Genomic DNA, 22,809 nt, shown 5'->3' on the forward strand with positions numbered 1-22,809 from the left:
TCGATGATCTCAGAGGTCTGTTCCAACCTGATCGCTAAGGTCCCTTCGAACCCCAAGCGTTCTATGGTTCTATGGTACGTGTATGTATGTATGCATAAATGCATATATATATATGAGTATATAAATACGTGTGTACTCTAAATGCACACGGTTACACAGGCACAGCCGCGCATACACCCGCCCCAGCCGGCGCGCGCTGTCCCTCGCCGGCCGCCGTCGCGCTCACGTGAGCGGCGTCACGTGAGGGCGGCGGGGCCGGGCCGGCCGGTGCGCGGAGCTGCCGGGCTGCGAGGGACGCCCGCGGCCGCCTCTCTCCGCCTGCCCGCCCACGGCCCCCGCGGTGAGTGAGAGCTGCCCGGGCCCTGGGGCGGTGGGTACCGGGGTCGGGGGTTGCCGCGAAGGGCTCCGCTGCTCCCCCGAGGGCTCGGGCTGTGCTGGGCCCCGTGTCTGAGGGCAGTGCAGGGAGCGGCAGGACGGGGCCAGGGCCAGGGCTCTTCCCCCCCCCCCCTCTCCCGGGCGTCTCTCGGCTCCTTCGGCTCAACTGTAGCTCCCGTACTCCTGGAACCGCTGCTGCCGACTGTGCCCTCGGGGGGTGTTTAAGCGGCTCTGAAGGGGTCACGTACGAGCTGGGAAACCTTCGCGCTTTTGTGGGTGTCTGCTCATAGAAGTGGTTTCAAAGGGAGGAAAGTTCTGCTCCTCCATTTGTCCAGAATGGTTCCTTTTTTCTTTCCTTTTTTTTTTTTTTCTTGTTAGAATCGTATTTTTCTTCAGTCATACAAACGAGCTGTGCTTGCTCGGGACGGGGCAGAATGTGCCAGTTTGCTCTTGCTTGCTCTGTAAGAGGGGGTCAGAACAGTCCAGAAATAGACTGTGTGGAGAGGCTTGGTACAGTTTAGGTTGTAAAGAATTCCAGCTCCAGCTGGGTCTGAAGGCTCTGCAAACACAGTTCTTGTTTTGGTATCAAAGTCAGGTGATGATTAAAGGAAGGAGGAAGAAGTGGTGAAGGTCACTGTCTATGGTAATGTGGTGTATCCTGATGAAGGGCTTCTGTTCATATTTATTTTTTTATTTGTTTCTATACAATAAGGATCTTAATTTTCTTGTTGGTCTGTATAGCATGAGTTTTAATTTATATACTTGTAGGTTTGTTTTTTTTTCCTGAAATTGTAGTTCACATGTTTCTAATGTCTAAATACTCTTAGACAAATAGGGGAGGTAAATTAGTCCTAATGTGTAAGGGTGGGGAGGGTATGCACTCAATTTTAACCCTGATTTGGAATGAAGATGACTTCTGTTATCTGTAGGGCTACTTGGATATTGCAGAAGAGTAGCCTTTATTCAAATAACTTCTTTCCATTGTTCAAGGATTTACAAGACTGGAAGTTATTTAGTAATGGTATATGTCTTTTATTTTAGCAAACTTATAATTGACTACAATTTAGTGTGTATGTATGGCTTATTTTTGTTTCAGGTAATCCACATTTTAAATACTTTACAGAGCTTTGATTTCTCAGAAAATACTCAGTACAGTTTTAGGGAGCAGGATACCTGAAAACAGATTTTTATTTATATTTCTTTAAAATATTGGACAGATATTCTGGTCTTTAATACTTTAATAAGAGGTCTCAAATCTGACTTGTATTTCTAGGTGCATTTTAATTATCAGTCAAGATGGATATCCGAGGTGCTGTAGATGCTGCTGTCCCAACAAACATCATTGCTGCCAAAGCTGCTGAAGTTCGGGCAAACAAAGTAAACTGGCAGTCGTATCTCCAGTAAGTAAAAATTTCCCACGAAATTTTTCCCTCTTAATGTTAGACTTCTTGAGATTTTAAGCCGTGTCGGAACATTAGGTTGCAGTGAAGAATGTTCCATGGAAGTAGTTGGTAAAAGTCCACATTAAATGGAAGTGGTTGTGGAAAATTTTCTTATGACTTATTACCAGAAGAGGAACTCTATTTTTGTCAACTCAATGCAGCAATATCAAATAATAAGTTTGCACAAATGTGTGGTATAACTGTCCATTTTTTCCCTCCTCATTCAAACACCATTCTCAAGTTTAGCCTTATTGGGTGAGTACTGAATTAAGAAAAGTTTGCAGTAATAATTGTCTTATATGTAGGTCTGTTATCTCTATTGCTGAAGTGCTTTTTGTGGGAATACAAATTGTACTAGCAAAAGTGGACTGGTAGTCCAGGAAAATAGGCTGTACCTTAAGTCAAGGAAGAGCAGTACTGGAGAGCAATTGAAGCAAGTAAATCAGGGAGTAGGCTGAAACAAATACTTTGGTGTGGGGAGAGCTGTGCTGGTGTTTCAGGTAAGCTCAGAGTTCACTTTGACATGGATATGTTGGCACTAGGAGTAGCAAGAGAAATACTGTCCTAAGAGGATATAAGGGCAAACTGAGGAAGATAGATTTACGCATGAAGTAGGGAACAGGGAGCAGAAACAGACTTTCACTAGTCCTCTGTACTCTGAAGTGAAATGCAACATTCTTGCAGCCCTGCCTTCCTGATGAGAGGCACCTATAAAAATACTGACAAAGTGTAAATTGCCATTATCTCATGAGGGTCCATGTATATTAGCAAATTACTTCATAGTTCATTGCTCTGTAACTAAAGTGACGGAAATCTTCATGATTGTAGAGGTGCAAACCATACTGATGATGCTTTGTGATTATCAATATTACCCCACTTCAAAAAGTTTTTTTCAGATTGCTGTCATACATATGTAAATAAGTTTTGTATATTAAGATAACCCACAAGACTGTACATACACATGCAAGCTGAGAAATGCTAACCCATTAGAAGCTTACTAATGACTAGCTTATTAATGACTACCTGCTTTGCCCTGTCCTATGTATCTAAGACTTGCTTATTCCGTTCATTGAATTGTATTATTTTTATTCTCTTTGTGATTGTATATCTGCATTATAAATCCGGATAAAGGAACTGATCTACTGAGGAAACTTCTCTTTTCTAGGCTATTTTTAAGATGGATCAGTTCCTGGTCCAGTTTATAGTGTGGTACTCCAGTGGCTTTGCAGGCAAGAGAGGAAGGGTGGTGTGGTAACTTGACAGTGGCAGCTACCAAGCACTTTTCAAATTATGGCTTTTGCTGTTACTGTGTGCCCTGTTATCCATCTGGTAGGAAGCATGTCCTAAGGAAGCCTGAGCAGCTGTGCTGTCCTAGTGGCAAGTTTGCAGTTACTTGTGATGAAAGAGGGAGTACAGTTGTGCATTGCTTATATAAGTGAATATGAGACTCTTTCACTGCTTCTTGGGTGGTTTTGACTGTAGGGCTGGTGAGATTAATCATAGAATCATAGAATCATAGAATCGATTGGGTTGGAAAAGACCTCCGAGATCATCGAGTCCAACCCTTGGTCCAAATCCAGTCCATTTACTAGATCATGGCACTCAGTGCCACGTCCAATCTGCGTTTAAAAATCTCCAGGGATGGTGAATCCACCACCTCTCTGGGCAGCCCATTCCAATGCCTGATCACTCTCTCTGTAAAGAATTTTCTCCTGATATCCAACTTAAATTTCCCCTGGTGGAGCTTAAGCCCGTGCCCCCTTGTCCTATTGCTGAGTGCCTGAGAGAAGAGACCAACCCCCACCTGGCTAGAACTTCCCTTCAGGTAGTTATAGACAGTGATGAGGTCACCTCTGAGCCTCCTCTTCTCCAGGCTAAACAACGCCAGCTCCCTCAGCCTCTCCCCATAGGACTTATGCTCCAGTCCCTTCACCAGCCTTGTTGCTCTTCTCTGGACCCGCTCCAGCACCTCAATGTCCTTTCTGAACTGAGGGGCCCAGAACTGAACACAATACTCAAGGTGTGGCCTCACCAATGCAGAGTACAGGGGAAGGATCACTTCCCTGCTCCTGCTGGCCACGCTATTTTTGATACAGGACAAGATCCCATTGGCCTTCTTGGCCACCTGGGCACACTGTTGGCTCATGTTGAGCTTCCTGTCAATTAGTACCCCCAGGTCCCTTTCTGCCTGGCTGCTCTTCAGCCACTCTTTGCCCGGCCTGTAGCACTGCATGGGGTTGTTGTGGCCAAAGTGCAGGACCCGGCACTTGGCTTTATTGAACTTCATCCCATTGTTGCTTTTGTTAGTGTAAGGGATGATTCTGTTTGACAAGGAGTTGTATTTTGAATATTAATGTAGTAATATTTGTTTGACTATGCTTTTTATAATTTTCATTCATTCTTGGGATTCTCTTTCTCTGGTGCTGTATAAGGATGGGGGGAGTTTTGTTTATAAATCTGTTACCAAATTTTATATAGCTTCTTTTGACCAGGATGCAGGGTTCTTTTTCAGGATTCTATGTGTAGAATTTGACTTAGTTTTGTTCTGGAATCTGTGAAAGAAGAATATATAGCTATTTCTTCCCTTTGAGCCAGCCAAGTTTTGGAAGCTGTTGTAGTCTATCTGGCTAGTGTTTGTGATCAGATTGTGAGACTGTTTGATGCTTGATGCACTTGGTATGTCAATGACAGTGTGTCCTCTTTGTTTTTGCTTTGAACTGAATGTAATCTTGTGTCTTGTATTTACTGATAGCAGCCTGGCTGTGTGGCTGAGGTAGCTCAAGGATTGACTTAAATGGTGCCAGAGGGATTGTGGAGCATCGTGAAGTAACTGTAGTTCCTTGACTGAGGAGTTTTCTTATAATTAGTTATTGAAAAACATCAGCAGAACTTTTGTGCTTCTGAAGAGGAAATAAAATCATAGCTTGTGTTGGACGTGTCCTTTTTACAATGGACAGGCTTGGATGTGATAGTGTCTTTGAGGCTGAGCTTTAAGGGATTTCTTCAAAAGTCAATCAGTGCAGCTATATTGACTCGTAGAATGAAGCACATTATTAAATGAGTGGAAACTTTATTCTGATGCACCTGTTAGAGGCAGCTCAGATTGATGTGGTTTTTGTCTTAGAGCAGAAGGAAAATGGGGTCCTGGTGAATAGGAAGGACACTTCTCTTTCTTTTGAGCTCCTTTTTCTGATGGCTGGTGCACTTAGTGTGGTACACTTGCATATAAATCTATGAAGGCATACTTAAATCTTCAGATGTTTTTACATTAGAGGAAATGTTTTTGTTTTCTCTAAGTTCTCAACACATTAGCTGAGGCATCACATAATTTGTGCTCCTTAAGCTATAAGTAGTATTTATTTAGTTGAAGTTAAAGAACTTCATGAGACATTCTGACAAAATTTTTTTCCCTCTAACTGTGGCAGTTGTATGTGTATGAAGATGCTTAAAGATTGCATTGTTTGCAACAGCTTTGGAGTCTGGGTCACACAGAAAGGTGTTCAGAAGTTCTTTTCTGCTATCTATTCTTCAGTGCAGAAATAAAATGGCTCACTAGTAGTTGGTCAGACTCTAGTAGCCTGACTTCTCTTGTAGAGTTAGTTCAAGCTAAAGATTAACTGACATAGTGTTTATTCTACCTCTGAAGGTTGTAACTGTAAACTAAGTATGAAACTATGCTAACACACATCTGCTGACTTCTGATGTTTTTTCTGTATACAGTTGGCACAAAAGTGAGGTATTTAGGTATTGCAACTGTACATATTACCAGTTTGATAGTGTGTTCACTGCTCCCTACAAAATGAGGCTGTGGAAGAAGATAATTTGTTTTCTGGTGCTAAAATTTACCATTTCTTTGTGTTGAATTCCAGCTAGGGTCTGTGCCTGAGGGAGAAGGAAGTAGCAAAACTTGGGACAGAGGAAGGCGATGTGTAGGTCTGCCAACCTTTTGGAAACTAAATGCAGTTGAAGGCATTAGTTCTGTACGGACTTTCTTGCCTTTGGTTCCTGAGACTTGTAACAGTTTAGAGGTGTGGATGCCCTTTGTGGGTTGAAAATACAGTAGGTCACTGTTTTGACCGTTTTGTGGTTGCTTTCAGTGTTTGTCTCAGGGTGTCAGAATGCCTTTGGGGAGGGTGTATTGGCTTGCTTGAAGTAGGTTTGGGTTTGCTTTCTAAGGGTAGTAAGTGAGTTCTGTAGAAAAATGAACTTGTTTCAGAATTTAGCTTGTATCTTACTGTACTGTAGGTTTTCTAGATATACAGCACTTGACAGTACTTCATATTTAATCAGGTTAGTTACCTGTTGGTTAACTTGTAAACAGCTTTCCATGTGTCAAGTACTTCACATACATGTTTGTGAATTCTGATGTTAAAATATCTATTCTATGTTCCCGGGGGTGGAGGAACCTTCTAAAGTGGTTAAATATCTCAGACTTTAAAAGCCAGTCTTATGTTAGAGGAAATATAGAAGTTTTTTAATTTGTAGTATGCGGGGTTCTTGTTTTTAAATCTGGTCCAGTCTTGTAGAGTACATTCAGCCTGTTTTACTGTTTCAAGTTTGTATATGTTAAAACTGTTGGGCAAGTGTATAAAATGAGTGTTTCTAGGTACATGCAAAGTACTGTAGAAATCTGGATAAAAGAAATTTTGGCTTCATATTTGCTGCAGATGCAGTAAATTTTTTTGATGTTAAAAACAACAACAACAAAACCAGCCAATGGAAAAACACCAAAAAATCCAAAATAAAAATCAAACAAAAATACTCTAACCGCCAGAGTGTCTTTTGTTAAATCATTCAAACAAAAAAAAAAGGAACAAAAGCTACTGAAGGAAATGCATAATTAAAAGAAGGAGTCACAAGTTTCTGAATCATATTGAGAGACCAAGAAGTTTTAAAAATGGTGGTTTTGCAAATTCATGCTTTCTAAATCTTACAGTTTGATTTTACTCTCCTGTAGCTAGTGCTCTCAAAGGCAGGCCTTGGTATATCAAGCACAGAGCTTTGAAATGTGGTTCCAGGGCTCCTGGTCTAAACCTGATATGCTCAGACAGCCTGTTGTGGTTTAACCTAGCAGGCAGTTAAACACCACACAGCTGCTCGCTCACTCCTCACCCACCACAGGGGGATGGGGAAAGAATTGGGGGGAAAAAAAAAAGAAAAAAAGGAAAATTCATGTGTTGAGATAAAGAGATTGTAATAGGACAGAAAAGGCAGGGCAAATAATACTACTGCTGATATAAAATAACAACAACAAAAGGATTTATATTAAAACTAGAACACAGCACTGTGCCAGCCACTGGGAAGACCAATAACTCTGTCCCAGTCGAAACCAAGACACAGTTGAAGCTCCAAGTGACTTCTCTCTGTTGACAAAAGACTGTGTAGACACATCCTGGAAAATAACAAATTAAATGCCTGTTAGGGATAGAAGGAAGCTTTGGTTACTTCTTTTCTTAAAGGTGCTGGGAAATTCCTTTCTCTTTGAAAAGGGGATGAGGAAAATGTGTAATAGGATCATGGGACCTGATATCAGCTGTCTGAGGCTGCTCTGCATTTTCTCATGGTTCGTTGGTTGGGTTTTGTTCCCCCTCCAGCGGTTGCTGAGGTTTACTACATAATCAATTATTTCAGTATTAAAATGAGATGAATGGAAATAGGTGCATTTGAAATTACCAAAACTATTAATCAGCTGTATGAGTTCCCTGATAAAATATTAACGACTGGTTTACAAAGCTCTCAGATCCCTTGGAATGTTTTGTATGGCTTGGAAGGTGTTTTTTCGAATGGTGCTAATAAAGCATTAAATAGTAAATCCTAATGCCTTTTTTTCTCAAGGCAATATCAATCCCCACATCTTTTTTTCTTTTTTTTTTCCCCCTGTGGTCTAATGTAGGATAAAAGCAAAAACTTGAAAGCTTTTTTTCCTTGGCAGTTGGCAGACCTCTTCTAATAGCTTGGCTATAAAGAAGCATCTTTCTTCATGACCTGAGGCTTTCTCCAGCATTAAAGCTGAAAATTAAGGGTTTCACCTTATGTTGGCTTTGAAGTGTTTTATAAGTGACAATTTTCTTATAAACAAGCAGCTTATCTGGTTGCTTCTATATCGATATGATCCATCTATCCCTGACTTGGCCAGCATTGTTTGAAGCATAAGAGGTTTTTAGTTATGGGTTGTTAAATCCAGTATTTGTGTCAGATGAATTGTCCTCATCTTTCCACAACTACTCAAATCCATCCTTAATAGACAAGAAAGAATACTGGTCCATCTAAAAGGCATGTGTTAGCAGCATGGTCATTGTCAACTAATCATATATAATTCATCTATAATTAGGTATGTTTTCATAGAAATTAGTCAAGGACTACCCTACCACTGGCTTTGTGAGTCTTCCATCTAGTAAATCTTAATTACCTTTCTTTAGTGTATATGAGGATGAAGCAGCAGCTGGAATACAGGAACAGCACACGTGGTACTAGGCTGTTTATATTCTTTGCTTGAATAGTAAATTGGTAAAAGATGGCTCTTTGATGAGGCCATGCTCAAGACATAAGCATTTAAGTTAAAGGAAAGATAAGAACACATTGTAGATCTTATTTGTTTCTGTATTTCAAGAATCCAGGTGATTTTGGAAAAAAAAAGTAGACATTTCCTGTAAGTTTACAAGGATTTTAATGTAACCTCTAGTCATGGAACTTCTGAAAAGTGACCTTGAATGTGGAAGAGTCCATCCTATATAGCTTTGCAAAGTGGAAGAGGCATTTCATTCAGTGGAAATATTAAGAGGAGATGAGTCTTGGAAATAACTGAAACACAGCAATGTCTAATGGTTTCATCCCCAGTGACTTTTGTATTGATAATGATGTGCACAGTTTTCTTCTTTCCTGAAGCACTCATGGTATTACCTAGTAAAGGAAGTCACCTGTTAAAGTCTTGTATATTTTTAGGACTAATTGATTTACAATTAGTTTTCTTACCTGAAGAGTACCTGATTGTACTGTTTTGGCAAGTTTGTTATTTCTTGTGATGTGCAAGTAGTGTGAAACTACCAGGAAAAACTGAAATGTTGTAATTAGCGAAAGATAAAAATAAATTAGCAACCGTGTTCTCTGTCCTTACAATTCTCTTCAGTGCTTGTGGCAAACTTAAAATAACAATTAATTTTGTTTTTCAACACTTATTTCAAGTGGATTAGACTGTTATTCATGTTATGTATTATCTTGGCATAATATGCAAAATATGCACTGGAACAGGTTGTCCAGAGAGGTTATGGGTGCCCCATCCCTGGAAGTGCTCAAGGCCAGGCTGGATGGGGCCCTGAGCAACCTGATCTGATGAGTGACATCCCTGCCCATGGCAGAGCGGTTGGAACGAGATCTCCAAGGTCCCTTGACAAACTCCCTCTCATGGAACCTTTCCACAGGATACAGTCTTTCAGGGATGGACAGTAACAGCATAGGTCCTGCATGGGGTCCCAGGTCCTGCAAGAAAATCTGCTCTAGTGTGAGCTTTCCATGGGCTGTAGTTTCCTTCAAGGCATACCTGCAGGCTTCATCATGGGGTCTTCCATGGGCTACAGGTGGATCTCTGCCCCACCGTGGACCTCCATGGGCTGCAGAGGGACATCCTACCTCACCATGGTCTTCACTGTGGGTTGCAGAGGAATCTCTCCTCTGATGCCTGGAGCACCTCCTCCCCCCTCCTTGTGCACTGACCTGATCTGAGAATATGTTTCTTCCACATATTCTCAGTCCTGTCTCATGGCTACTGTTGCACAGCAGTTTTTACTCAATAAATATATTATCACAGAAATGTTACTGTTGTCACTGAGTGGCTCAGCTTTGGCTCGTGGTGAGTCTGTCATGAATCTGGCTGCAACTGGCTCTGTATGACACGGGGGCCACTTCTCCTATCTTCTCATAGCAGCCACCCACGTGGCACCCCCGCTACCAAAACCTTGCCAAGTGAACCCAGTACAGTTATTTCAAACTTATTGTTCATGTTACTTATGGTTTCATATTTTGTTTTTCAGAGGGCAGATGATTTCAGGGGAAGACTGTGAATTTATTCAAAGATTTGAACAGAAAAGGAGTCCAGAAGAAAAACAGGAGTTGTTGCAAACAGAAGGCAATCAAGTAACCTTCCTTTCTTTTAATGGTCTCTCTTTTGTGGAGGAAGATGGAAGGAAGTTCTCATAGTAACTCTTATTTTATTGTTGGTTGTATACACTTAAGATGTTATGGAATAAGTATAAAGCTTGCTATCCTGATTCTTTTTTTTCCCTTGGATATAGGTTGGATGTTATTTTTAAAATCTATTAAATAATTATCAAATGTCATCTGACTTTGACTCTGTTATGGGACAAGCCAGCTCAAGTCTTTCCTCATCCCAGTTTTCTTAATTGCGCATACTTGTACTTGAGTCGTTTTTTTTAAGCTTTTTTCCTTGTAGTTTATTGATGATGGCTGTTACCAGAGAGATTTCTGCTTAGTTAGCTGAGTAATTATAATTTAGTTCCAGCAATAGAATCCACTGACTGCTAAGGTGGATTCAGTTAAACACAGGTGTCTAGTGTCGTTTTAAGCCTGGTAAGATACAAGATATCTGCATTGGACAGAGCTGGTTCAGGACTGAATCAGCCCTTATGGAGTGAGGCAGGATGCTCAAAGACACTTTATTGACATTTGAATCAGTAGAATCTCAGCCTTGAAACCTGAGGTTCTAGCACACAATATCAGACATCAAGAGGATTGGGTGAGGCAGAGAGGTAGGTGAAGAGTAGGTTTTTTTAAGACACAAAACTTTCCAGCCTTTTTTTCTACTTTAACTTTAGGTTTTTCTGTGTTTTTGTTTTTTATTTCCTCTCTAAATTGTATTGTGTGACTGTTATGTAATGGACTATAATTTGTGTAGTAGCAAACACATATATGGTGTAAATTATATGCCACTATATAATTATGATGTAGCAGTTCAGAGATCCATTTCTCTTTCAGTTTTAGGTTGCACGTAGTGAGAGGGAAGGAGGAAGTAGTGTTGAAACTATTTCAACCTGTAATATCTGTTGCTGAAATTGTAAAATAGTTCAGGAGGCACAGCTCAGATAGGAACAAAGATTTGTCCACAAGGTATATAGTAAGTGAAGAGACAAGAGTGACCTGTCTTCCTCCCTCCCATTCATGTTGCTGAAACCTTCTTGTCTTTGTCTGAGTTTGTTGCTGTTCTTTCAATTTACTTGGGTCTTCTCACTACCATAGGAAAGGATGCTGAGGGAGACTTTTCTAATCTGACCTCCAACAAAGCATCTTGATGACTTTCCCTAGCGAGTACTTATTTCATTTGAAAGCCATAAAGCAATTTGTAAAGGGTAACGATCAATGTGACAGAAAATTTTCTTTGTGAGATAATGTCAAATGTATTCATCTCTTATTGCAATTAAGTAAGATGTTGGGATGCTCAATGCTTATGTAAGACTTAACTGTGAATTAATGAGGTCCTGTTTTATATTATCAAAAGGAATGAAGACAATTGCTAATATTAATTTTAATGTTTCTCTTATTTTTCTAGTGTGCTAAAACATTTATAAACTTGATGACTCATATCTCCAAGGAACAGACTGTTCAGTACATTCTGACTATGGTTGATGATATGCTGCAAGTAGGTCAATAACCTGTATTATTTTTAAGTCTTTAAATGCATGCCTGAATGTTTCCTTAGCCTAATTTATGTCTCTTCAGGTGTTTGTCCTACTGTGTTAAAAATATTCTTTTAAATTTTCAGATCTTGTCTTCAGAGATTAAATGTTGGATCTAAAGTTGTAAGGGTAATTTAGTTCTTGTGTGTGTGTGTGTGTGTGTGTGTATATGTATATGTTCAAAATCTGGAAATAAAATATACCAGTATGCTTGTCTGTGGGTTCTCAACCTTGTTTAAAGCAGAACTGGGATGTTAAGGCTGGTATTGCATAGCAGTTTCTTTTATGTGATCTTAATTTGCAGAAATTTTTTTTAAATACTTTTTGCACTTAATGTATTGGCTTATATTGCAGTGGACTTGACATTGTTAGGTTAATAGTTGGATTTGATGATCTTAAAGATCTTTCCTAACCTAAATGATTCTAAGATTCTGTGACCTGTGACCTCAGCCTTTCCTGTTGTGTAGAAGTTCTAACTTGAAGTTGTTGAGACTTTTCCTATGAAGGTGTTAATTTGGCCACCCTCAGCAAGAAAGTTTGGTTTCTGCAGCTTCAGGTTTCCAGCATAAGTTAGGTTAGTTATAAACCAGGAACTTTTGAATCAATGTGATATACAGCTCTTTGTAGCTATGGGATGCAGAGGCTTATGAGAGTAGGCTATTAAATTTGGTCTCAGGACTGCTGAGCTGACTGGGACAACTGAAGGGGAGGCTTTGCTCAATCAGATAATCCTGCTTTTACATTTCCTTGCTCTGAAGTAGGCTAAGAGAAGTATTTGGAGTGATGATGTAACAAGATGGGTTGAGCTGTATGAGGTTTTCTCCCGGTATTCACATGAACAATCTGTGTTTGACAGTTTCTCTTCTCCTGTTTCATGTTATATTTGATACAAGGTTACAGTGAAATGTATCTAATGATGTTTGTTTAGGTTATCACCCTAGGAGGTGAACCATATGAGTTCTGATGCCAGCTCTGAGTATTCAGTATTTCAATAGGCAAGTTGAAAAGTGTGAACCTCTCTGCAGTACGTATAACATGGGGATTATGGTGTTCTTTCAGGCACTTGTCTGCACAGTAGAGCCCTAAGTGAGTGCTCTGACATCTAGGATAGTAGCTAGTGGTGGTGACAGCAGTTTATTTATCTGTAGCTTTGTCACTCTGACCTCTTCCTCTTTAAATTTGCTTTTTTGCAAGTGTGGCACAAACATCAAGAAGCAGAGAAGACAAAAAGGAGCCTCAGCATCATTTCTTGATTATTGCACTGAGTTGGGAGTACCTTGTTTTGTTTTACATTTAGCATTTGATGACAAACTTTATCTCAGTGTGTGAGAACTCTGTTTATTATAGCTACTTTTGTGAGGAGTGAGTCTCACTTTCTGTGCAAGAAATCAGTAGGCAGAGAAGTAATAATTTCTCTTAACCTTCTTCAGAACTTTTTTGTGAGTGTTAGTAGGTCTTGTTTTGCTTATGCACTTTGCTCTTAGCACAGAGCTTATAGCTACAGTACACGATAGCCCCTATCATCTCTTGTGCTGTGGAATTAATACCCCACAGGTAAAGGCTTTCACTGGCCCACTCTTGAACAGTCGCATTAGTTCTAGGTGGTTACAGGAAGTAGTTTTGAGTAATCTCTTATTTGCTGTATTGTTTGTGTCATAGACCCTGCAATTAGCTCAGTTGGTCAGAACATGGTGCTAATAACCCCAAGGTCATGGTTTTGATCCCTGGATGGGCCATTCACTTAAGAGTTGGACTCGATGATCTTTGTGGGTCCCTTCCAACTCAGAATATTCTGTGATTCTGATTAGTGGTTAGATGACTTTATGACATTGCTGTGTTCAGGGCCTTACCCTGCTACAGAAGTGGCATGTGTGGAATTCTTAATGTTAAACATAATGACTTTAAATTGTCTGGGCTTTATAGTGATACAGGAGAATAGATATATGCTAATATATAATGGTACACATTATGTATTTGCTTTTGTTTGAGTTTGGATGCCTTTTTCATTTTAGAAATTCTGCTTCAGTTTTTAAAAGGCTGCACTGGCTTTTGTAATGCTGTGTGTGAATGCATTATTCAGAGATGTCTTGCTGCTGACATAGAGGGCTTGTGTGTAGGTATCCACATGGCTTCATCCCAGGGACTCCTAATCTGGCACATCTCTATGCAGCAAGGCTGAAACAGGGCTTCTGTTTTGTTTTGGTCATGTTCAGGTGGTAGAACATGCTGTCAGTGATGCCTTATGGACTCCTGATTGCATGTTTTCAAGGTGTAAGATTTTTGTCAGAAGGCAGTATATTGGCCAATGACTGTGAGTTTAAGGCAGGTTCTCTGCAGACTTCATGGGCAGAAGAATCCACAGTTTCATAAAATCATAGAATGCTTTGGCTTAAAAGGGGATCTTGAAGATCATCTTGTTCCAACCCCTGTGCTGTGGAACAGGACACCTTCAACTAGACTAGGTTGCTCAGAGCCCCATCCAGCCTGTCCTTGAAGACCTTCAGGGATGGGGCATCCACGACTTCCCTGGGCAACCTGTTCCAGTGCCTCACCACCCTCAGAGTAAGGAATTTTTTCCTGATATCTAATCTAAACCTTCTCTCTCTCAATTTGGTCCCATTCCCCCATGTCCTGTCACTACATGCTCTTGTAGTCTTGCCTCATCTTTCCTGTAGTAGATATGGAGTCTCCTGTCTTGCCTGAGTAGTCTTAATTCAGTATATTCAAAGATTTTAAGCAAGAAATTGTTCAAGGATATGGCCTGTCATGGTGCCGTTGACTCTTTGAGTAAAATTTGCCTTGAGCATGGATGTTCGCTGCAGTTTCACGAGATGAACTAATGAAATAATATTTGAAAGCTGCTTTTGGTAGCTGAAACTTCTAGAAACTGTCACAGGTAACAGTATCCAGATTTTGTCAGTGTTGATAATGAGTGACTGTGGTTCTTCTGTTATCTTTCTATGCTTTTCTTGTGAGGTGGTAAAAATTACATCAGCTGTGTTCTGAGCACACCAAAAGCCTACCTGAATGTCTAGGATTGTTCCAGCAGTTCTACTTATGGATCTGATGATTTTTCTAAGAAAGATTTCTTTGAACTCTGGCAAATATGAAATTAATGTGGTGTTTACCTTGTAAGAATATTGCTATTCTGCTTACTTCTGAAAGTGGAGAGTGTTAGCATGCTGGAGTCCTGAAGGAAAGATTTTTTTTTTCTATTCATCTGATAAATTCTTGGAACAATTTCGTTGGGTTAGTGACCCCATCATACTGTGTTACTTATAAAATCTTTAAGAATCTACCCTGTAGTTGGTGCAGGTAGTACCACCCAAGTGAACTTCATTATGCTTTTTCAGAAATGGTAGATGCTAAATTATTCAACTATTGGTGTGAGAGCTTCAGGATTTTCTTTTTAGCAGCGTAGTCAGTAGCTGCCTAGGAAGGTGCAACACTACAAATTTCAGGGCCGTAGGCAGTTTTCCACTCATTCCCTCCTGTCTTTAATCCTGCACCTTAACAGCAAACCAGATGAGTCTTCTGATTGACAGTGTGTTGAAGTTATTTCAGCATTTCTACTTCCAGACCTGTTGGTCTCCTCCTTAGTTATGTTGTAAACTGAACTCATTGATCTAGTTATTTTTGATTTTTTTTTTTAGCTAGACTGTGTAGCACAAGCATAGATGCAAACAGTAATTTATTTGATCGAACTGCCATTTTTCATCAAACAAGCCCTCACAGAGTGCAAGCTCTCCACCAAGGCACTGTGTTCCTGAGATCTTACTTTTTTATTTACTTCATAGTTTGAACAACAAATTTCAAAAGCATTTCTGTGTGTTTTTTGACACATGCCATATAGAGCATTGATCACTGTAAGGGTGATAGCTGGCAGATAACTGGTGACACCTCAGCTTCCCAAGTCAGTGATCAGGACAGCAATTTGCAGCCCATGTGGTACAGTACTGTCATGGTTTAACCCCAGCTGGCAACTAAGTGTCACACAGCCACTTGCTCACTGGTCCACCAGCTGAGTGGGGAAGAGAATAAGAAGAATAAAAGTGAGAAAACTTGTGGTTGAGATAAAGGCAGATACTTTCAGTGAAGGATTGGTTGCAACTCTGATGCTTAGTAAGTTGCCAGTGTTTGGATCACAGATACATTCAGGTCATCATGTGTTTAGTGGATCTTAGATGGATATTCCAACAAGGAGGCTTGCCTGGCTGAGTCTTGGTCCATAGAGTTAACAATAAGGTGTAGAACTGATGGACAAAAGCCTTTCTAGCTAGGGGACTTTGAAAATTAAAATGTTTGGATAGTGGAGACTGAGATACTGTTCTCATGCAAGTTTTCCAATACAGAGTTTCAAACAGTTTTGTTTTCCTTGATAGGAGTTGCATACTTGGTTGTAGTAGCTTGACTTCAGTGGGGAGACATCTCTTCAGAAGGAAAGCTTACTCTCCACCAGGCTGGAAAGTATATGGAAGTGTTTGAGGAAAAACAAGAATTCAAGTATTAGATTTTTTGGGAGACTGTCTATATTTTAGGCTACTAGGAAAGAGCAGGGCTTCCCTTTCTCTTTCATGTTTGTATGGCCTGTTGTCTGGCCTGCTTTAAGGAGAACTGTAATAGCTACTTTGCATAGTGATTATTAGGTGAAATACTAAAAGACTGTACACAGTGCCCAGGTTCAGGTACTTACGGTCACATGTGGTTCAGTATAGAGGCCCTGGGGAACAGACTTCTGGTGGCTGTGCTCTCTCTTAGGTATGCAGGTTGCCTGAGAACTGCTGAATTAGTTGCAGCCTCATCTGGTAGAGAAGGGCTCACTTCCCATTGAGAGGAATAGAGAGGCAGGGCTAGTTTATGCCTCCGAAGTTTCACCTGTAGCACATGGAGCCAAGGTGAACAACAGGCTCATGTCTAGAAGTAGCAATACAGGGAAAACTTTGTATGGACTTTAGTCATGCATAATTGATTGGATGAAGAGTAGTGTTCCTCTTAAAACAGTAATTGTCTTGTTTCTCATTTCTCTCATTCTACTTGCTATTTCAAACGGATATATCCATTTTTGCTCAAGCAGGTGTTAAGAGTGCTGAGATATAACCAGGGTTTCAAGGCTTGTTTCCCCTGGGCCAAATCTCTAACCATAATGTTGAAGTGCTGAAATGAACTGTATCCACAAGTAATTGTCAAACCAAAAAATTTCCATGGGCTCTGACGTGCCAGGATGTGCTCTGATAACATGTGCCAACATAACAAGGAGCAAATAACTGCGTTAAAGTTGAATGCTTTTGCAAGTCCGTCATCTTTTCCCCTCTCCTAATTTTTGCAGGAAAATCATCAGCGTGTTTGCATCTTCTTTGATTATGCAAAACGTGGTAAAAACACTGCATGGTCTTATTTTCTGCCGATGTTGAATCGACAAGATCTCTTCACTGTGCATATGGTAAGTTTTAAATCTGAAGATGGCAACGGAAAATGCTGGTTCTGTTTTTCTTCACAAGATTTTGGATTTTGAAGCTAAACTTCTGCCTGGCCTGGAAAGTTTTCCTCTTGCAGTCTAGATGAGTCATTCTTAATACAGGCTTCGTTTAGCCACATTTTAGAAACAAGAGTTACATTGTTTACTGACTTTTTTTTTTTTTTCTGGGAGATTAGAGCGGGTTTTAAAAACTCGGAAAAGCAAGGATTTTAGACATAATTAAGTACAGGAAGACATACCTGAAAAACTGACTTTTATCAGAACTGCCAGTCAATACTCCTCATGCTGTACAAATACTCGAATTTAAGTTCTCATCCTGTGCAAGGAAAATATCTTTACCTTGATGAACCTTATTTTCTCATATGCTTGAACTACCAGACGATTCACTGAAAGCTGTGCAAATGCTGCTCAGCAGCAGCTAAAACACTGATATGTTATCAGCATTGTTTTGGGCACCAGTCTAAACCACAGCATCGTATGGACTGCTATGAAGAAAATTAAGTCCATCCTAGTCAAACTCGGTACAATCATATGCAGTGTATGGTTTCTGCTGTGTTTTGAGCTACTGGGTGCTGCTTGTGTATATGGAGTAACTTTTCTGGAATTCTTTTGTCATCAGTAGTAAGAACTGGCTATTTCATATTGACAGGGTTTTTTTCCTTGTGGGGCAAACATATGGCTGTGCTACTGTAAATTCCTAGTGAAGACCATAGTTTCCACCAGTGAAACTTACATTATGGCTTGAAGAGGAGAAAGCTGCATGGCTGTGAATTGTTCTTCACTGCATATGTTTATGCTGGCATGAGATGGTAGAATCAAACCAGGGGCTCAAACTGCAAAACCATGTACCTGGCCTGCATTAGACTGTACTGGTGCAAGGATTCCACCAGGCAAGTCATGCTGTTTGCCCTTAGGTGTGGCTGGTGCAACCCTGTTTGGGACTGTGCTGCCACTTGAACAGTAAGCTGACCTGTTCTCAAGGAAAATGTCAGGCTTGCTTTTTTTTTTTTTTTCTTCTTCTTCTTTTCCTTTGTTTCTTTTTCTTTTTTTTAATCTAACTGATTCACTGTTTGGATGTGAATCAGGTTTCTTTGTGCAGCTGAGGGAGGAGGTGGCTGGGGTTTTTCTAGTTAGTGTAGTTTGTTTCTTGGTTTATTTGGTGGTAATGCTACTGAACACCCATCCTGCAAAACTGCAGTTTGAGCAAGTTCAGACAATTTTGACTTCCCAAATATGCAGGTAAAATCTGATTTTTTTGGCCTCTTGCAGTGCCAACTAATTAGTCTCCCTGAAATGGTGGCTTTTAAATGTGTGGAATGGAAATTTTGATCTTCAGCATTTCTTTACTCAGAGATGTGTTTTTCAGATAACATTTCCTTTAGGTACTGCAGAGAACCTCATGTGAAGTGAATCCACTTTAAAACACTAAGTTTACTGCCTTATACTTTTTCATAACCCTTGTGCATATTTTTTTAAAGCACATGAATGTTTTCTAAACCAAGTTTTAGGATTGTGTAATCTTTGTTGTTTTTATTTTATTTTCCTCCTTATTATGCATACTGGAAGACTTTTGTTGCCACATCGTTGCATTTGCCTAGCCAGATAAAAATACTTACCCTCTGTCTAAGCTTAAATTCTGCTAAGCGTAAACGGTCTCTCATTTGTGGGCCAGGTAGCAGTTTTAACTCAGGAGCACGGTAGACTAGAGAGCTAATGTCTTGTAAACCTGGAGGGATTTTACAGGGTTATTTGATTGCATTCAGAAGGGGATTTGATGCATTTTAGTGTAGAGATTTTGTTCCAGACTCTCACTTGTAATCCTCTAGAAATCGGCGATGGTGGTGCTGCACATGTGAATGCAGTGAAGTGGAAAGGTGCCTGGAATAGTCTCCTCACTGTGTCGTGGAGCTGTGTGCAGGCAAATGAACCCCTACTTCAGTAGTTTATTGATTACACTGCCTTTTTATATCTAAGCTGGCTCAAATGTTTTTGCAAATAAGTTGCAGGCTACAACATAGATTTACTTCAAATATAATTTGGAGAGGCTGACATAGAAATATACTGTTGTTTCAAGTATTCTTGAGCCATAGGCATCATGAAAATTTTTAACCTGACTACATTTTTACTCCTCAACTTCATTCTTAAATTCTACCTTCCCTTTGGGTTTTGTTTTTGCTCTTCTTTGTCTGGCCTTGAAACTTTTACATTCTTCAAGATGGCTTGCTTCAGTTTAAGTACAAAAGAGCTTCAATACTGTGTCCTCATTTGTGTTGCCATATGCCATAGTTGCTTAAATCAAGCCTGTTCACACATGTTAGGCCATTAAGTGTTACTGTTGATCAATTCTGACTGTAATGGTGTCCTACAGCAGTAGCCCATTGATAGCTTCCATCCATCTTCTGAGTTCTTCATTGGTACCTTGTGAACTTCAGCAGCTATGGGTAACAGATAACATTGTGAAAATAAACCAGTTACTGGAAGTAGAAGCAGCAGAAAGCTGAAAAGAAACAAAATTACTAGACACAAAGAGTTGCCTACATAGAAAACAGGTAGATTTTTTTTTAAGGGACTGTTTTTTTCCTTAAACTAGGTTTCCAAAGCTTATAGGCCTTCTCACTGAATTCTGAAATTGTTGTGTTTGAAAAATCTGTTTATTATTATTTTTTCAGGCAGCAAGAATTATTGCCAAACTGGCTGCTTGGGGGAGGGAGCTTATGGAAGGCAGTGACCTGAATTACTATTTCAACTGGATTAAAACTCAACTCAGTTCACAGGTAAAAAGCTGCTACTTCTGTTTAAACATTACAGTGACTTTGAAAACATTTTCTAAGAATATTAGCGTATAGATGTGCAAACAAGAGGTATAGTTCTAGTTTTGGGTTTTTTTAAATGAAATTTTACTTTGTCATTTTTAAAACTAAATATCTTTTATTAAAGCATGTAGTTTCTAACTTAGTATTTTACATTTTCTACTCTAGTCCTTGAAATTTAAATTTTAAATAAGTTAAGCTTTCTGCCTTTTCTGTTAGTTAACAATAATTTTTCTTCTAGACACTGAGAAAATATGCGATGGGGGTTTTTGTCTTGCCTCTGTTGTTTTGGTTATCAGAACTTTTTGCTGGGAAGAAAAATCTCATGGCAGCAGGAATTGAATGTCAAAAGTCTTTTCCAGTTGACTGTAGCATAAAGCTTTTATTTTTAGTCTTGTCTCTTGAAATTAAATAAATTCTGGCTTTTTTGGACATCATTTTACGGTATTAGCTCAGTATGAACTGCTTACTTCTGGCTTGTGCTTCAAAGATAATTCATTCTCCTTTGTATTCATTTTTGCAGATTTTTCCTTCAAAAACCTAGTGATATATCATTCTCTAAGGTAGTGTTGTAGCAGAAGTGCATTCTGGAGAGTGGAGAAACATACAGTAGATTTAGTAATTGTGTATTTCTCATAGTTTTCTAAACTGGGTTTATTAAAAAGGAGTTTTATATTTTTTTCCTTTGAAAGTAGTATCTTAAAGTTGGAATTTCCTTCAGAAAGATTCAAGACAACAGTTTTCAAATTCTAAGTTGAATGTCTTGAGTAAATCTGCACATAAATAAAAATTAAATCTTGATATATAAGAATCAGGTTCAAGCATATTTTTCTAGACACGAAGTGTGCATGGGAAATAAATATAATACATTATGATAATGTGTTGAGCAGGAAAACTATCTAATAGATTCTAAATCTGTTCTTTTTCTATGACTAGAGAGACTGGAGAACCAGAAGAAACTTGGTAACAGCTGTTCCTTAGGGGTGAAAGACAGGTCTGATTTTAAACTTTTTAATTTTTTTGCTAGAAACTACGTGGTACGGGGGGTTCTGTGGAAACAGGAGCAGTCTCTACAAGTGACGTGAGTATATCTTTCAAATCTGTCAATCTGCTATTTTGGGCAGGTGATACCCACTCCTTGGATTAAGATGCAGATCTTTTCTGTCAGTGATAAGAAGTACTTGGAATTAGAATTGTACAGCAGAGTGCCAGGTGATGGCGCCAAGAAACAAAAGTATTTTTAAACACTCATTTCACATTGAATGTTGGCAGTGGAAGTATATATTTTACAAGTTTGTTTGAGCTGTTAAAACTGTAGATGTATCTAGCATTCTCTTTGTTAAAACTTGAAAAAATTATGTAAAATTAATATTTGAACAATTTTAAGTCACTGACTCAGTGGTCTTAGAGGTCTTTTCCAGCCTAAATGATTTTGTGATTCAATATTGTCTGTTTAGGACGGAGCTGTTGGACTTGTAGAAGAAACCTAAGGCTACAAAGCTTTTGGCTGTTGGGATGTTGAACTCAGAAAGGGCACATCAGATATTAAAGCTAATGTTGCCACTTAACCATTGTAGCATAAAATTGCAAGAGTGCTTTCAAAGCTGTAAGCTTCTCGTATTTGAATAGCTTGAATTCAAAGGAAAATGGATTGTCCTTTTTGCATCAGCATTTTTTTGATACTAAATTTCATGTAGCTATGATGACTGCTGAGCCTGGAGACGAACTGTGGCAGTTTAACAAATGCAGTGATCATCCTAACAGGATTTACTGTGGTGTTGTGGCAGGATGAGGCAATTTATCTTAGTTCTTGGATGTGGAGTAGAATTCAGTTTGGTCTCTTGTTCCTTTTGCAGCCTGAAAGTGTTCACAGCTTTTCAAAAGACTTAACCTGGAATTTGTTGTTCTTCTAAGTGTAATCATTGCTTTAAAGTTTTAATTTTCTGTAGAGAAGAGCATCTTAAATTGCCATCTGTCTACTGTTTAAAGTAGGAAAGATGAAAGACTGTTATGCATGACCATGGGTAGGGGGTGAAGATGAAGTATTTCAGTCTTTCATGTGCAGATCTTTGTGCTGCCATACTGTTGGGTTTTGTTAGACTGACAGCCCTCTATCCCATAGCCTTAAAAGAGTAGATAGCTCTACAACATGCAACATCACTTACTATGGAGCTCTTCTGACTTACTTAGAAATCTGTATTCGTTGTACTGTAGCGCTGCACGGATGTGCTGTGCCACAGCAGGGTCCCAGAGCAGCAGAACTGATAGTGCAAATACGTTCTTGGGTAATTAAATTGGGCAAGTATTGTCCTAACTTCATTAGTGTTCCAGTTTCAGATCTAGCTTATACAGGATTCTGAAGCAGCTCCTGACTAATTTATTTCAGAATAAATTAGAGATGCAGTTGTAGCATTTTATAATGAGGGCCGGAATCTATTATGAAATTTCAATTATAATAGTGTTGGAAGAGAATGCTTTTATGAAAGCAAACTCCAGGTTCAATAGTATACGGGCTGGTGATGCAGATAACTTAATATATTATTTGGGGTGGGAGAGCTGTCTATGTTTATAGCTGTTTTATTTGCATGGGGTGTGAAAGTGAATACTTACCCAGGGAAATGAGTGTTCTGTATGATGATTTGGGCCTAGAGGTTCAGACTTAGTTTTTACATAAAGGTCTTGAATCTCTCATGAGAGAGAAACAGGATGAGTTACTCTTAATTTTAAATTCTGCTTATTGTCTCTTCTCTTTTCATATGGGATCACCTAGTTTCTTTACTTCATTAAATGTTTGAAAGCTTTGACCTTATATTATGTGAATGAGCTACCATAAAACTTTCAAAACACTTTGTAAAGAGAAAGGCTTATAGGAAAAAAAGCCCCAAGCAACATTTTCTCAGCAGCATATCTGAGTGTTAGTGAAGATAATGCTGACAATTGAGTAAGAAGAGAGAAAAATATGCTATTTCTGTTGTACCTTTGGATTTTTCAGTTGCTGTAGTGGGAGGGACAATGTGTTG

At 39.4% G+C, this 22,809-nt stretch overlaps 1 protein-coding gene across 1 annotated transcript in view; it reads left to right on the forward strand.

Moving 5' to 3' along the window:
- The first annotated feature begins 214 nt into the window (after nt 1-214).
- The window catches only part of ATP6V1H (ATPase H+ transporting V1 subunit H), a 49,000-nt gene continuing 26,405 nt past the window's right edge, over nt 215-22,809 (forward strand). Inside the window, exons 1-7 of the mRNA XM_064653203.1 lie at nt 215-340; nt 1,649-1,775; nt 9,845-9,947; nt 11,377-11,466; nt 16,830-16,943; nt 19,649-19,753; nt 20,817-20,870. Of these exons, the coding sequence (XP_064509273.1) occupies nt 1,672-1,775; nt 9,845-9,947; nt 11,377-11,466; nt 16,830-16,943; nt 19,649-19,753; nt 20,817-20,870 (570 nt within the window). The 5' untranslated portion in view covers nt 215-340; nt 1,649-1,671. The remainder of the gene's footprint in view (nt 341-1,648; nt 1,776-9,844; nt 9,948-11,376; nt 11,467-16,829; nt 16,944-19,648; nt 19,754-20,816; nt 20,871-22,809) is intronic.

Source organism: Pseudopipra pipra, chromosome 1 (genome assembly GCF_036250125.1).
Source record: "Pseudopipra pipra isolate bDixPip1 chromosome 1, bDixPip1.hap1, whole genome shotgun sequence".
Lineage (NCBI taxonomy): Eukaryota > Metazoa > Chordata > Aves > Passeriformes > Pipridae > Pseudopipra > Pseudopipra pipra.